The sequence below is a fragment of the Frieseomelitta varia genome, unplaced genomic scaffold (assembly GCF_011392965.1).
Source record: "Frieseomelitta varia isolate USP_RPSP 00005682 unplaced genomic scaffold, Fvar_1.2 scaffold_495, whole genome shotgun sequence".
NCBI lineage: Eukaryota > Metazoa > Arthropoda > Insecta > Hymenoptera > Apidae > Frieseomelitta > Frieseomelitta varia.
In genome coordinates this window covers 41,726-54,926 of record NW_025110251.1, presented here as the reverse complement: position 1 = coordinate 54,926, position 13,201 = coordinate 41,726, and the positions used below count along the sequence as shown (strand labels likewise).

The 13,201-nt window shown below is 40.6% G+C and overlaps 1 protein-coding gene across 1 annotated transcript in view; it reads left to right on the top strand.

The window, feature by feature from the left end:
* Positions 1–13,201, top strand: part of LOC122533119 (dipeptidase 1-like) — a 166,903-nt gene that overhangs the window by 137,292 nt on the left and 16,410 nt on the right. Inside the window, exons 6-7 of the mRNA XM_043662514.1 lie at positions 2,551–2,701; positions 8,099–8,168. Of these exons, the coding sequence (XP_043518449.1) occupies positions 2,551–2,701; positions 8,099–8,168 (221 nt within the window). The remainder of the gene's footprint in view (positions 1–2,550; positions 2,702–8,098; positions 8,169–13,201) is intronic.

Genomic DNA, 13,201 nt, shown 5'->3' with positions numbered 1-13,201 from the left:
GTCGAGCGAAGTGTAACAAACTCCTCGTTGTAAACTTCTCGCGAGTAGCTCGCTTCCAGAAAGCTGTCGGCCATTTTCATAAGCTGAAGGGGAAACTCCGGCGAGCGAGGAAACGAAACAAGACCGTGAAGGCTAAACTCTAAGGAAGTACCAGTACGACTGACGGACGTGACTCAATATACACGTAGAATCAAATACGCCGAGTTTGCTGGCCAAGATCTCATCGATCTAGCCACAGTGTACAAACAGAATCCAAACAAACGACACGCAGTTTGGAAAAATTGCGATCCGTCTCGATCTGTGTCGCTAGGGGAATTGGGAGAAATCGAGATTTCCGTAAATTTCAGTTTGCGTTTGTGTCAAGTTTGCGACTTTATTCGTGATTTTGTGCTGTTTAAAGAGTCTTGTAGAATCTGCTCTTCCGTTTTTTTTTTTTCTCTGTCGTGTCGTGAAATGTGAGGAACATTTGAAAAAAAGTCCACGTTCGACAAAGTCGATCCTCGACTTTTGTACCGATTCGGTATTTCGTACATAGTTCGTATTATACTCAAAACTTTGATTTTTTTATCGATACTTATCGCAAAAACTAGAGAAGAGTGCAATCCAACTCTGTCTCGTATGTATAATAAATAATATGCAATTATAATTTTATTATTTTATTTATTTAATAATAAATAGCATATAGTATATATACTTAATTTTTATAATTAATATTAATTTATGTAATAATATAGTATATATACTTAATTTTTATAATTAATATTAATTTATAATAATAATTATGTAAAAAAATTTTAATTTATCGTTAGGATATGAACCTAAAAGCTTATATTTATAGCTTATTATTATATATAACGTTAGATGTCTGATAAAAAAATAAAAATTTTTTAAAACATAATAATAAATATTATTTCTAATGATTGGTTAGATTTAAAATTATTATAATATTTATTAATTGTTTTTCCAAACTAAAATCCAAGTAATAGTATAAATAATATAAATAAATTATATATAAATATTTTGTCAAAATTTAATATTATATTATATATAATATACAATAAATTTGTAAAGAAAACACTAGTCACCAATCAATAAAGTGTCATTTATTACTTTGCTAGAAAATAAATGTTTTAAAAACACTTTTCGATGTTTTCTTTCTTTTACATTGCTCTATTTTACATTTCAACTTTCGTACACATTTCAGGAACCAATTAGGTACGAAAACGGTGGAGTTCCCCTTTCAGGGGAGTTGGAGATCTTTCGCGAATATCTTCGCCATGTAAACTCTGACAATTTCTTTTTTTCGCGAACGTGTCATCGATTTTTTTCTCTTCTCGAAGCAACAGCTACTTGGAATCGAAAGAAATTGAAAGCAATTGTCTGCGCAATTCTTTCGGCACGTCGGTCTTTGTCCCTGCCTCGAAAAATTTGAAAAGTTTCGAAGCTCCGTTCCATTATTCAAACTTCGCGCAAACGTAACGTGTAATCTGTTCGCGAGTTTCGAAGAGGAGGCATATCACAATAACACAGTGGAAAAATAATGAACTTTCTTCGTCGCTCGGTGTGCAAACGCAATTCACGAGGAGAAGCCAAGCTACCAAGATCTGCAACCGCTGAAACGGACGAGCACGGCGAATGACTCCGGTACTTACGTATTCTTCACTCGATTTGAATAATCTAGTATCAGAACTCTGCTCTCGTTCGACTGGTACCTTGATTTCTGATCAAGTCTACGACGATTGGAATTTCTCTATGCAAATCCCGACCAACTTCCCTCCTCTTTCGGCTTCTTCCGAACAACATTGAGAGACGAAAGGATGGAAATCATTTCATCGTTAATGCACGGCGACAAGATACGAGAGATCGAATTCGAAAGAATTGCTTGGAGCATAGAGGAGGAGCGTGTCAGGCTTGAAAACGCGCCGACTACGCAAGTCCAATATTGATAAATCGATAGACCGCTAATAGTTCGTATTATTAGACAAACCAGTCAGAAGAGCACGCGTGAAGGCAAGCGCGGCTCGTAAACATGATTATTTACAAATTGTTCGTAAACGCGAGGACGATTAAAATAAAATGTCGAAAGAGAAAAAGAAGAGATACGGTCGCAAGCCAATCGAGTCATTATGATTGAGGTCAAGGTTGAGGCAAAGGTTATGGAGAGAGAAATTTCACTTTGATACCTTAGATGTTCCTGCGGTTTAAGAACACTCTCGGTTAACAGAGTGCGTTGGCGTGCGAAGCAAAGTCATAATTTTTTTGAATTTTCTGAAGCACACGCGCGTACACTCGATCGAAACCGAAAGCATAAAAAAAAAAAAAAGAAATTTTTCGCCGTTTCTCGATTCGCAGTTTCCGATCTGTTCGATATGTATGAATTGATACGTATCGCGGTCGTTAAAAAAATAGTTGAAAAAACGCGAGACGATCCCGTGGTTTTGAAATTGAAATTAAAACGAAGATAATACACGATAATAATGTCAACGATAGTAACAAGGGCAGAGCAAATGAAACGGAGTGATGTTTTTCTTTTCTTCCCGTGTTGCGTAGGTCTTATCGAGGCGCATCGAGAAGGGAAAATCGCAAGTCTCATCGGGGTGGAAGGTGGTCACTCCCTAGGGAATTCCTTGGGTGTTCTCAGGACATTTTACGGCCTGGGCGCGAGATACCTTACCTTGACGCATGCCTGCGATACTTCCTGGTGAGTACATTCCATACCACTTTCGAAACACATCCGACAGAAAAAAGTAGAAAAATAGAAAAAAAAAGAAAAGCGAGAGAATCCAGCTTGGGAAACTTGGAAACGAAGGGATTTTTCGCTTGGCAAAATCGAGATCGGGCAAATGATATTCGTTGCGATCCTACGTACGTACATACGTACGTACGTACGTACGTACGTGCGCGAATTAACAGGCAGGATCAGGGCCAGAATTGAATTATCGGTTCCGAATCACGACGTTCGGTGTGTTAAGCTTAATGAACAAGCTAAATTGGATTCCAAATTTATTGAAATAATTCAATATTCCCCGCACAGGCTACCAAAATGCCTAATGTGGTGGATTTTTAATTGTCCCATCGCCTCTCCCCCCCACCCCCTCCTCCCCCTCCTCCCCTCTCCTGCCGGTATCGTTTTCTATAATGCCAGTCCATTAATTATCTATCAAAATATATATGCTCGGCGCAGCGCGTGTCGCGATAAATCGATAATCCGTCCGAGGGGCCAGGACCTGCGAGTAATTTAATTAACAATTGAATTACAATACATGCAATTTCATATCGAAATGTTGTGTCATTGTGTTGACCGGGTGATTTAATTTAGGCCTCTATATACATACGCGCGGACAGAAACTTCTAAAATGGATAGTATACCGCAACGATATACCCTGCAATAAAGAACGGAACGATTCTAAGTGCAAAAATGAATGTAAAATGCGAAACGTATTTATATTTAAGAATACAGTCAAAAACAAAGGTTTGATATTTAGGTTTAACACTGTAAGAATCATTCGAATGAAATAATAGAGATTGCAAACTTGACTGATCGTTTCGATCGCAAAAAATTTTCAAAGCGGCGAGAGCTAGTTATTTTTATATTATTTTAGAATTATATTTGCAAAAATAAATACAAAGTACAAAACGTATTTGTATTTAAGAATACATTTAAAAACAAAGGTGATATCTAGATTTACACTGTATCTTTCGAAAGAAAATTCTTGATCCCATGAAATAATAGAAATCCACTGAAATTGACTGATGCTTTCGATCGCAAAAATTTTCAAAGCGGCGAGAGCTAGTTATTTTATATTGGCTCTGTCTGTAATTATATTTGCAAAAATAAATACAAAGTACAAGACGTATTTATATTTAAGAATACATTTAAAAAAGGTAATATTTAGATTTACACTGTATCTTTCGAAAGAAAATTCTTGATCCCATGAAATAATAGAAATCCACTGAAATTGACTGATCCTTTCGATCGCAAAAATTTTCAAAGCGGCGAGAGCTAGTTATTTTATATTGACAATGTTTGTAATTATATTTGCAAAAATAAATACAAAGTACAAAACATATTTGTATTTAAGAATACAACTAGAAACAAAGGAAATATTTAAGTTCACGCTGTAAGAAAATTCTTGGTCCCATAAAGTAATAGAAATTGCCAGTCGATCGTTTCGATGACAAAAATTTTCAAAGCGGCAACGAGTTAGTTATTTCGTATCAAGCTATTGCGTATCAATTGACTCTGTTCTTCTAATTCACTCACGTCGCTGACACATCGCTACGAAAGCAAAACGAAAAGACAGATGGGATTGTTTCGACTTGGCGAGAAAGAGGGGAAGTCTCGAAATCGTCGGCTATCGGTCCAGAAATCGCGGCACTGGCAAACATCTCTCGAGCAAAGGACCCTCTTTCCATTTCAATTAATCGGCCAGCAAAACTTCTCTCTTCGCCGTGCTACCAGCACTTTTTACCGAATCGTTCAGCTCGGCTTTGTAGAAACAGGCGAACAGTCGTGCAAGAAAAACCTATTCCATAGCCGATCAGCTCGCCGCTGAAAGAGCTCGACGCAATCTGAAACCTCGCCGCGCAGAAAATTCCCTCCGTCTCGGTGGTTTCGCTGCCAAAACAGCTACACCCGTGTCTTACGTTCCAAGAAACGGACGGTTAGAGGAACTTTGTTTCCAAAGGGACGCGAAGGAACTTTGACTCGGAACGAGACGATCGTATCGAGCCTCGATACACAGCAAATTCGATCTTTTTCGGGAAAATGTTTGTTGATTTCGCGATATATTATTTTATGTAGTCGAACAGCGATTTCTCAAATTCGATTAAATTCTTTGATAACGAATCGAATAGAATTCTTTGATTTTTTGGGTTGCAAGTCAATGTATGACGTTAGGACGTTCGATGGTTAATTCGGCACTATAGTCTGATGATTTCGCTGTTACCATGAAAATTTTAGATAGCACAGATAGAAGAGCATTGTACACTGTATCACACTGATGATGAAAAATTGATAATTTCAACTTCGTAAGAAAAAAATTATAAAGATCTGTTTCAAAGGGGCGAAAAGCTTCTTTCTTTGACAGTCGTCAAATTTTTTTTTCAAAGACAAAAATTTTTATTATTATTAACATTATATTTTAATGAATGAAAATGATTTTTCATCGTCAATTGTCGTACAAGTTACGCTCTTCTCTGCCATCAACACTCCCCCATGAAACATACGAGAAGACTCAGTCCTCGTGCTCAGAGAACGAAAATTCACGCGAAAGATTTTTTTTTTCTCGAAACGATCCTCGCTAAGCAGCATACAGAGCAAAAGACGCTTCAAAGAATTCACGGATAGCCGATTCCATTTACGAGAAGCAGAGAAATTTCTCCCGGCTACGACGCCGAGGGGGTTGGAGAAGTTTCGCGAAAAAGGGGGCTTCTCTTTTCACTCGTTGCACTTCAACGAAATTCCCGGGGATCCGCTGATCTGCGATTCAATCTCCGGAGATCTGCGCTCGCGCCAGCGTTTATAGCCAGCTCGCAACTTTCTTATTATCTTCTCTCTGTTCGCGCGAATCGCGCCGCTCGGACGTTCGTCGAGGGAAAGGGAATAAACGCGAGTTCGGCTCGAGGACGTCGATCCTCCGCGATCTGTGCTACTCTGTAAATAAAGCTCCTCTCCGATTCTATCGGGGATTCTGCCACAAAACACCGGGACGCCGATAGATAAACATTTCAAATCCTCCGGCGAGTCTCTACGAAACCGGCGAGGCTTTTTTATATGTATCTTAAGCCATGTATCTTTTTCATTTATCTTAATTCAACATTGAGGTCGCAATCATTTTTTTTTTTTTTTCTATAAAATCTATGAAACATAACGCTGTTATCCCTATGGTAATTTATTCTATTGATTTTAGATTAAAGATCAAATTATTTTCTATAATCAAAGCTTCTTTTAAAATTAAGATTCATTAAATTGAACAATTCTCCCAATTTAAATATTAATTTAAATTTTATATTAAATACAAAAATAAATTGATATTAAAAACAAGAAAATTAAATTGGCCGCGTCTCGCATGGCGTTGCCAACTTTTTTCAAATCTCGTGGCTTCCGAAGTAATTTTCAGAAATTTTTCCAAATTTTCGCAATCGTGCTTGGACAGGGAAACGAAGCAACGGAATCATCGATTGAAATCCAATGTTGTCAAAACTGTCAACTGTGGCACTGACGTAGAGTCGATCAGGAAATGATGAGAAATGATTCGCGCGGACTGAATGACCGCAGGGGGCTGAAAGTTGAAATTGTTTCCGATAGAAAAATTGAAGACTCAATAGGGCCTTCAAGAGAACGTTTTGAAATTTCATAGAAAACGAAATTCTAATATCTCCTCCTGGGTATTAACAAACTTCTCTCGGTACGATTCACAAGCACACGTCCGGCAAAAACGAACGAGATTATCTCGCCGGTTGGAACAACGGGCTGGAACAACCGGGTAAAAACCGGGATAGATAGAGAAGCGAACGGACGAACGTATCGAACGAAAGGAGGGATGGGGATAGGATAGGATAGGAGCAACGAAATAACAAGTTCCCCTTTTGGATAGCTGAATAGACTGCTATCGAGCATCAATTTTACCCAGGGACTTTAAAGCCAGTCCATCCACAACACGACCTACATACTTTCCGCGGCAAAAGCCCGCCATTAAGACGGAATAATTCCATGAGCCCTGCCACAAAGCTGGAATTTATACTCCGGGGAGTTTCGCGACCTGGGAGGAACCCCTCGCGCTGCTACATGCACACGTACACGCGTACGTATGGATGTACGTGTACATTCGTGAGCCGCGATCGTGAATGCGAAACGTACGACACGACGATGGCCGATATCGTTGCCCGTAACTAACAGTTCGAGACCAAAGTATCAGACGACAATAGACATCGACCCGATTCACGGCCCGTGCTTTTCAATCCTTGCCTACTTTACGCGTCCCTCGACGCGGCGGCCTTCTACTGGTCGTAAATAAGAGCCTCGAGAATCGGCTTGTCCTCGAACAAATCTTCCCCTCTCGGATGCAACGTATTTCTCTCGCCACGAGAGAAAGAGAGAGAGAGAGAGAGGGTGTCTAACGCGGGCAGCTACGTTGCAACGCTGCGTCGCGGATAAGGAAAAGCAGATGGATATCCATATCCGAGGAAATACGACTTCTAATGGAATTCAGAATGCGTGCGCGACGAATCACACGTGTGTGTACACATGCGTTTGGATCAGAAATAATTGAATTTGCTTCTGCCCCCTTTGTTTCGTAATGGTGCACAAAAAGATCGCGAGATCAGCAAGATAATGTTTGGGCGTTTTGAAATATTTAGATCAAGCGTGGTCCAACCATCGGCCCTTGAACCCTATTATACAGCGCTGATCCGCGCTGTATGACCAAAATTGTTTGAATCATTTCAACCACGAATGTTCACGATGTCTCTTTCGGGGAGTACTTGTATTTGCGAGCTGATTTTTCACTCGTACGAAGCACACGAAATGAAATAAAACGAGAAGAAAAGTTTTTGACGAGCATCTTGAGAATAATCCTCTTATTCCCTACTACTTGTATCAAATCAGACATTGACGAACTGTATCTGTTACAAAAAAAAAAAAAACAAGTTCAGTGTTCTCATCAAAAATTTCCATATTTTTTTCATTAATATAAATATATCTTTCTAATCGACGTGTTGTTTCGCTATAAAAGTTGTTTCAACATCCTCGCGAATAATGTAGGTTACGTTGAACTGATAAAAAAACGAAATATGTAAACTGCTTGCGGTCCTCGACAAATTTTGTTGATCAACGGGGCCCGGATGATCTAATAGATTCGACACCCATGATTCGGAGATATTTTATCCAATTCCTCACGGATACGTAAAGCGTATCAGAGATTTCACGACGTCTAATAGAGAGCGATGGGAGATTAGAATTTCTCCGTGGGAGATCCACGTTTCCCGAGCGAAGAGAAACGGAAACGCGCGCGTTGAAAAATTACCAAAGTCCCCGCGGCGCGGCGGCTTTGCGCGTTTAAGGAGAAAAGAGTTCTAACAGACATTTTCTTGGCAGGGCAGTCTGTTCAGTTGGCGAGACGAACAGTACCCAGGATTCGACGCCAGGCCTCAGCGAGTTCGGAAAGGTAAGTCAACGAACGATATCATCGTACTCGCGTGCAGCGCAGACTCTCTCTGCGTTTTGTATCTTATTTACAGCGAAGCGAATGGTATTTCGACCATTTCGAATTTTCATTGTAAAACGAGGAATTTTTCAAAAATTATATTATAAAGTCACGTATCGACATCTTGATAACATGCATAACGTTAAGGCAAATATTATTTATTAATATTTAATATTATCGTACAGTAATATATAATTCATATGACAAATTATTTAAAATACTATTTGTTATTATTTAGCAACGTAAACAATATATAATACTAGAAATATTTGGAACAAAATCTTTCATTTTAAATTAACTTCGACATCATTGAAAAATTGTTTGTTGAAAATGATACTTTAAAATTAAATTTTTTTGTTTTGTATCTGTAACGCACCTTACTCTAAACTCTAGATACTTCTCTTGATAATTGTAGTTTTTCTACCATTACGAAAATTACGAGACATACTTCAGAAGCAAATCTATTAATTGTAATAACGTGGGGCTTAAAAGGGAAAGTAATCGAAAATCGGCCCGACACAGAACGTGTTAAAAGAAGTAGGTTTCAATTGGGTAATTTTTTGTGCATTAAACATATGTCTCCGAGGAGAAGAGAAATATCGACTGTCAAAACGAAACCTCTGCCGATGGTTTCTTTCTGATAGAATTTTGTAGATTTATCGCGTCTTTTGCATCTTTGGATCTGGCAGGTTGTTCCCCTTTTAAACTGTGTCACATCGAGCACCATAAAAGTCGGAAAATCGATAAAACTGTATTTATATCTTCTTTATCCACGTATCTTCTTTCCTCCTTTTTCAACAATCGTGTCGCGCACCGCGTGATCAGAGTCTAATTGTATCAATCTCTACTCTAAATTTTTTTTGCAAACAGAAACAATTTCACAAACGCGTCACGTCGTTTGGCGATATACTTTCGTAAACATGCCTTCAACGAGCAAGCAAATCGAATCGCTCTCAATTTTAATCCCATTGAAACGAGCATCGACCACGTACTTGAACTTAGAAATTCACACGCGTGAAATCGTTCCACGGTACGATGAAAACCGCGTCAACCGAACGACCGATTGCATTAACGAGCTTATCAACGAACAAAGCAGCAGACTATGAGATAACATTTTCTTGAAAAAAGATATTCCATTTCGTTGAACATTCGAGGAACGGGAACGTTGGAAAGCGGCGCATTGAAAACAGCCAGGCCGAGCAATAATATTAAAGAACGATCGATCGATCGTCGCCGAGCGATAAACGATGTATATATATATATATACATTTATATATTTATAAGTAACCGTAATAACCTCTCGACGAGCAGAGGTAAATAATAATCAATGGAAAGCAATCAATGACAAAGCGCGCTCCATTTACGCCCGCGCTTCTTCATTCTTCCCCAAGTTATGAGCGCGTGACCCCATTTTAAATGGAATCCACGCCGCTCGGTTTCAATCGAAAGCGAGAGAAAAACCTGCCGAGCCGAATTTTCATCGGCGCGAGTCACCGACACGCCGGCGATAAAACGGAAAAACGCGAAACACCGGTGAATCTTTTTGCGAAAGGAAATGCAGCATGTTTCTTCCTCTCTTTTCTTTCCGTTTCTTTTTTATCGATCTTGCGGAATTTGCACCGGTCCCGCGGCCCGCGGGTGGGTACATAGTTGCTGTCGCGCGATAAAAGAAAAGAAAGAAAGAAAAAGAAAAAAAAAAAAAGAAAGGAAAGAGGAAGCGGACTCATAATGGAGAGCGGAGAGAATGGAAGGAGGAGGCGGAGAGGGAGAGAGAAAGAAGGAGAACGTAAATCAAATAAGCCATCTCTGCTATCTTCTCGCTATTTCCATCCCTCCTTCGCTAATCTTTCCCCTTCGAATTCCCCTCTCTTTCTCTTTTTCTCCCTTTCTTTTCTCCCTCATTTACATACACAGCAGCGTGGACCGCGGTCTCTATTGTGTTTGCATGCAAGCGCGGAACCACGTTGCCAGACACGGCTCGATTGTTGAAGCGCACCTCCCCCGGTCGAGTACATCGGGACAACGTCGCTACAAAATCGTTACTGCGGTGCCGCCGCCACCGCCGCGCAGGCTAACCCCGCGCCAGACGATTTACTACAAAATTCCACTAATCTGAGGATTTCGGAGCTATTCCCTCCGCCGGTGGTCTTGTTCTGGTCGCCTCGGTCGTCTCCTCTCTCGCGATACAGACGGGAAATAATTTCGTGACGTAACCGACGTTGCCGAAAGGATTTTCCTCGCGTTCGACCCTCCCGCCCCTCCTTCCTATCGAGTTCCAGCCGCTGCGTGACGTTACGTAAGCATAAACAGCAACCACACGAATCTTTCGCGCAAATCGAAAGGTTGTTCCTTGTTTTCGCCCAGGCGGCAGAGGAATTTTCGATTTTTCAAATTTTTCTTCGTTTTTTTTTTTTTTTTTTTTTTTTTTTTTCTTATTAGTGGCGACAATTAAGTCTCCTTCGCTATCATGGGCGACTCGATGTAAAAAGTAAGGTCGAAAAGTAGAGTAACAAGGAAGAAATAGCTGATAAATTGAGAGGAAGAAATAGCTGATAAATTGAGCAACGAGCGACGACTCGTGAATGAAAATAAAAAGTTGTTTCATCAGGTTAGTAAATAATGTACAAAAATTAGGGAATATTTCAAAATGAATATGAAGCGGTAAAAAAAAAGAAGCATCTGATTGAAAATTAAAGATTGTTTTGTTAGGTTAGTAATATACAAAAATTAGGGAATATTTCAAAATGAATATGAAACGATAAAAAAAGGAGCATTTGAACAAGAAACAACCTTCTTTGACTTGTCGCGCTTGCTTTTCTGATGTTCTTGTTTAATAAAAAAAAAAGAGTCAAATGCTTCTTTTTTTTTACTGCTTCATATTCATTTTGAAATATCCCCTAATTTTTGTGAGCAGTATAATTGTTTTCAAACGTTGTATTCACGAAAATTTGTTTCAATGTTTAATCACACGTGAAGCTAATTGGCAAAGTAGAAATGTCTCGTTTCAAGTACAAAATCATTTCTTATTAAGAAAAGTATTACGAAAGCAATATTGTTACAAGCTAAAGACCGCTTGCGAATCTAAAATTGTATACTCGTTCGTGACAAAAGCGGTCAGGAGGCCAGATCCGCAGTAGCGAAAGGATTAACCGTTTCAATGCCAGGGGCTATTTAAAAAAACCATGTTGGACAGTGACATGGCGCTTGCAACTGCGAAAAACGCCAAGCAACAAAAGTAGATTGAAAGCAAAAATTGCCTATTTACGCACGTGGTTTAGGTGTGGTTTAATTGAAAAGAAAGTAATTGGAGAAGGAAACTTGGACATCATTGACGCTACAATCGAAAGTGCATTGTAAATTGAGCATCGCGACCAAACTATGGCACTGTTCGCGATCGCGCTGCATGGCGCTAAAAAAACATCCAAGGAAACGACAATGTTAAGAGTTCGAAAAATCCGGAGTGTGTCGCTATATAAATTTGTCGGAACGTCGAGCAAAATCGAAGAAAAACGCCGGTGGGTTTTCGTCTGAAAAAAACGACGCCGAACAGACCGATACTAGAAATGGAAGAAACTGACGGCTGAAAGTCCCGAAAGCGATCGCCTTTGCGTCTACTTGCTTGTCCCGGCTCTCGCGCGAAACATGTTTCTCATTTAAATATATGTATATACACGGGACCACGTCTCCGCGCGCCCGCTGGACCAAATATGCTCCGAAGAAACGATTTCGCCTCGATGTGCACGCGTCGCTCGCGCGCCGATACCCACGATATTTCCCTCCCGTACCTTTTCCATTTCGTTCCGCGATTACCCAACGCTCGTATTGCCTATCCGCCTCTCTATTTCCCTCTGTTGCTCCGCGCGTGTCCCTTTGTAAAACGTCTCGAACGAAACAACGTCGCTGGTACCATTCGGTCGGAATGGAATTTTTCCCGCGGTAAACTGGCTGGTCCGTTCCTCGAAGGAGTACGTCGTTTGTACTCGTTGCTATCACATTATTAACGAGTTCGGCGCTCGTGTCTCCAGACAGTTTGATTCCAAAATACGCGGAACTCTGACGGGCGTAATCGATATCGCGCAAACAGCCTGCCTTCGCCGGAGAAAATGCGGAGAAAACCTCTCGTTGTAAAAAATTACGCGTGAAAATTGCAAGTTGCAGCGGGAGTCGAGTCATCCTCCGGCACGGCCTCCTCTAATAGAATCTCATTATTTACCGGCGCGGAGCGCGCGCACGTTTGAACGTTCGTTACTCGGAGGAACGAATGGCTGTGCGCGCGGAAGGGCGGCTTAAATCGATGGAAACACCTCGTCCCCGTTGTCTCTACAAAATCGCGCGTACCGCTGGAAAAACGAACGTCGCTGGGCTTCTCGTTAGAACCACGAGAGGGTGTGTTGGTAAAAAAAAAAAAAAAAGAAAAAAGAAAGAAAAAGAAACGGGGGGAAAGAGAAAAAAAAGAGGAAGAAAGGGAGAAGAAAAAAGAGAAAGCGCCCATTGTGCTCCTCCTTTTCCTTTCTCTCGTATCGACGTGCCGGTCTATGCACCGCGGCTGCTTTTTCCCTTCTATTTTCGCGCGATAGCAGAGGCGGCGGCTTGCTTACGCCATCGACTAATGTTCGCCAGTCGATGGTGAAATACCCAACTTCTTTTCTTCGTCCTCTCCGCTATTTTTCACCCTTACCCACTCGCATCCATCCCCCTCGCATCCTTCACATTCACGATCTCTGATTTTTCCTCTTCGGTTTCCATCTTCCCCTCGGATCCCTCTCCCCTGCCAACGAGAGACCTGACAACGTCTCGATGGTCTTTCCCGAGTATACCGAGAAGCTCCGATCATCTTTCTTAATCAACGCCCTACGAAATCGTACCGAATTGGGGCGAGTCGATGCACAAGTACATACGTATATATATATATATATATATTACTGGACCTTTCGGCATTTCAGAATAATTGCCAGCAAGCGGCACCCCGTCTTCTAATTGATTGCCCGAGCTAA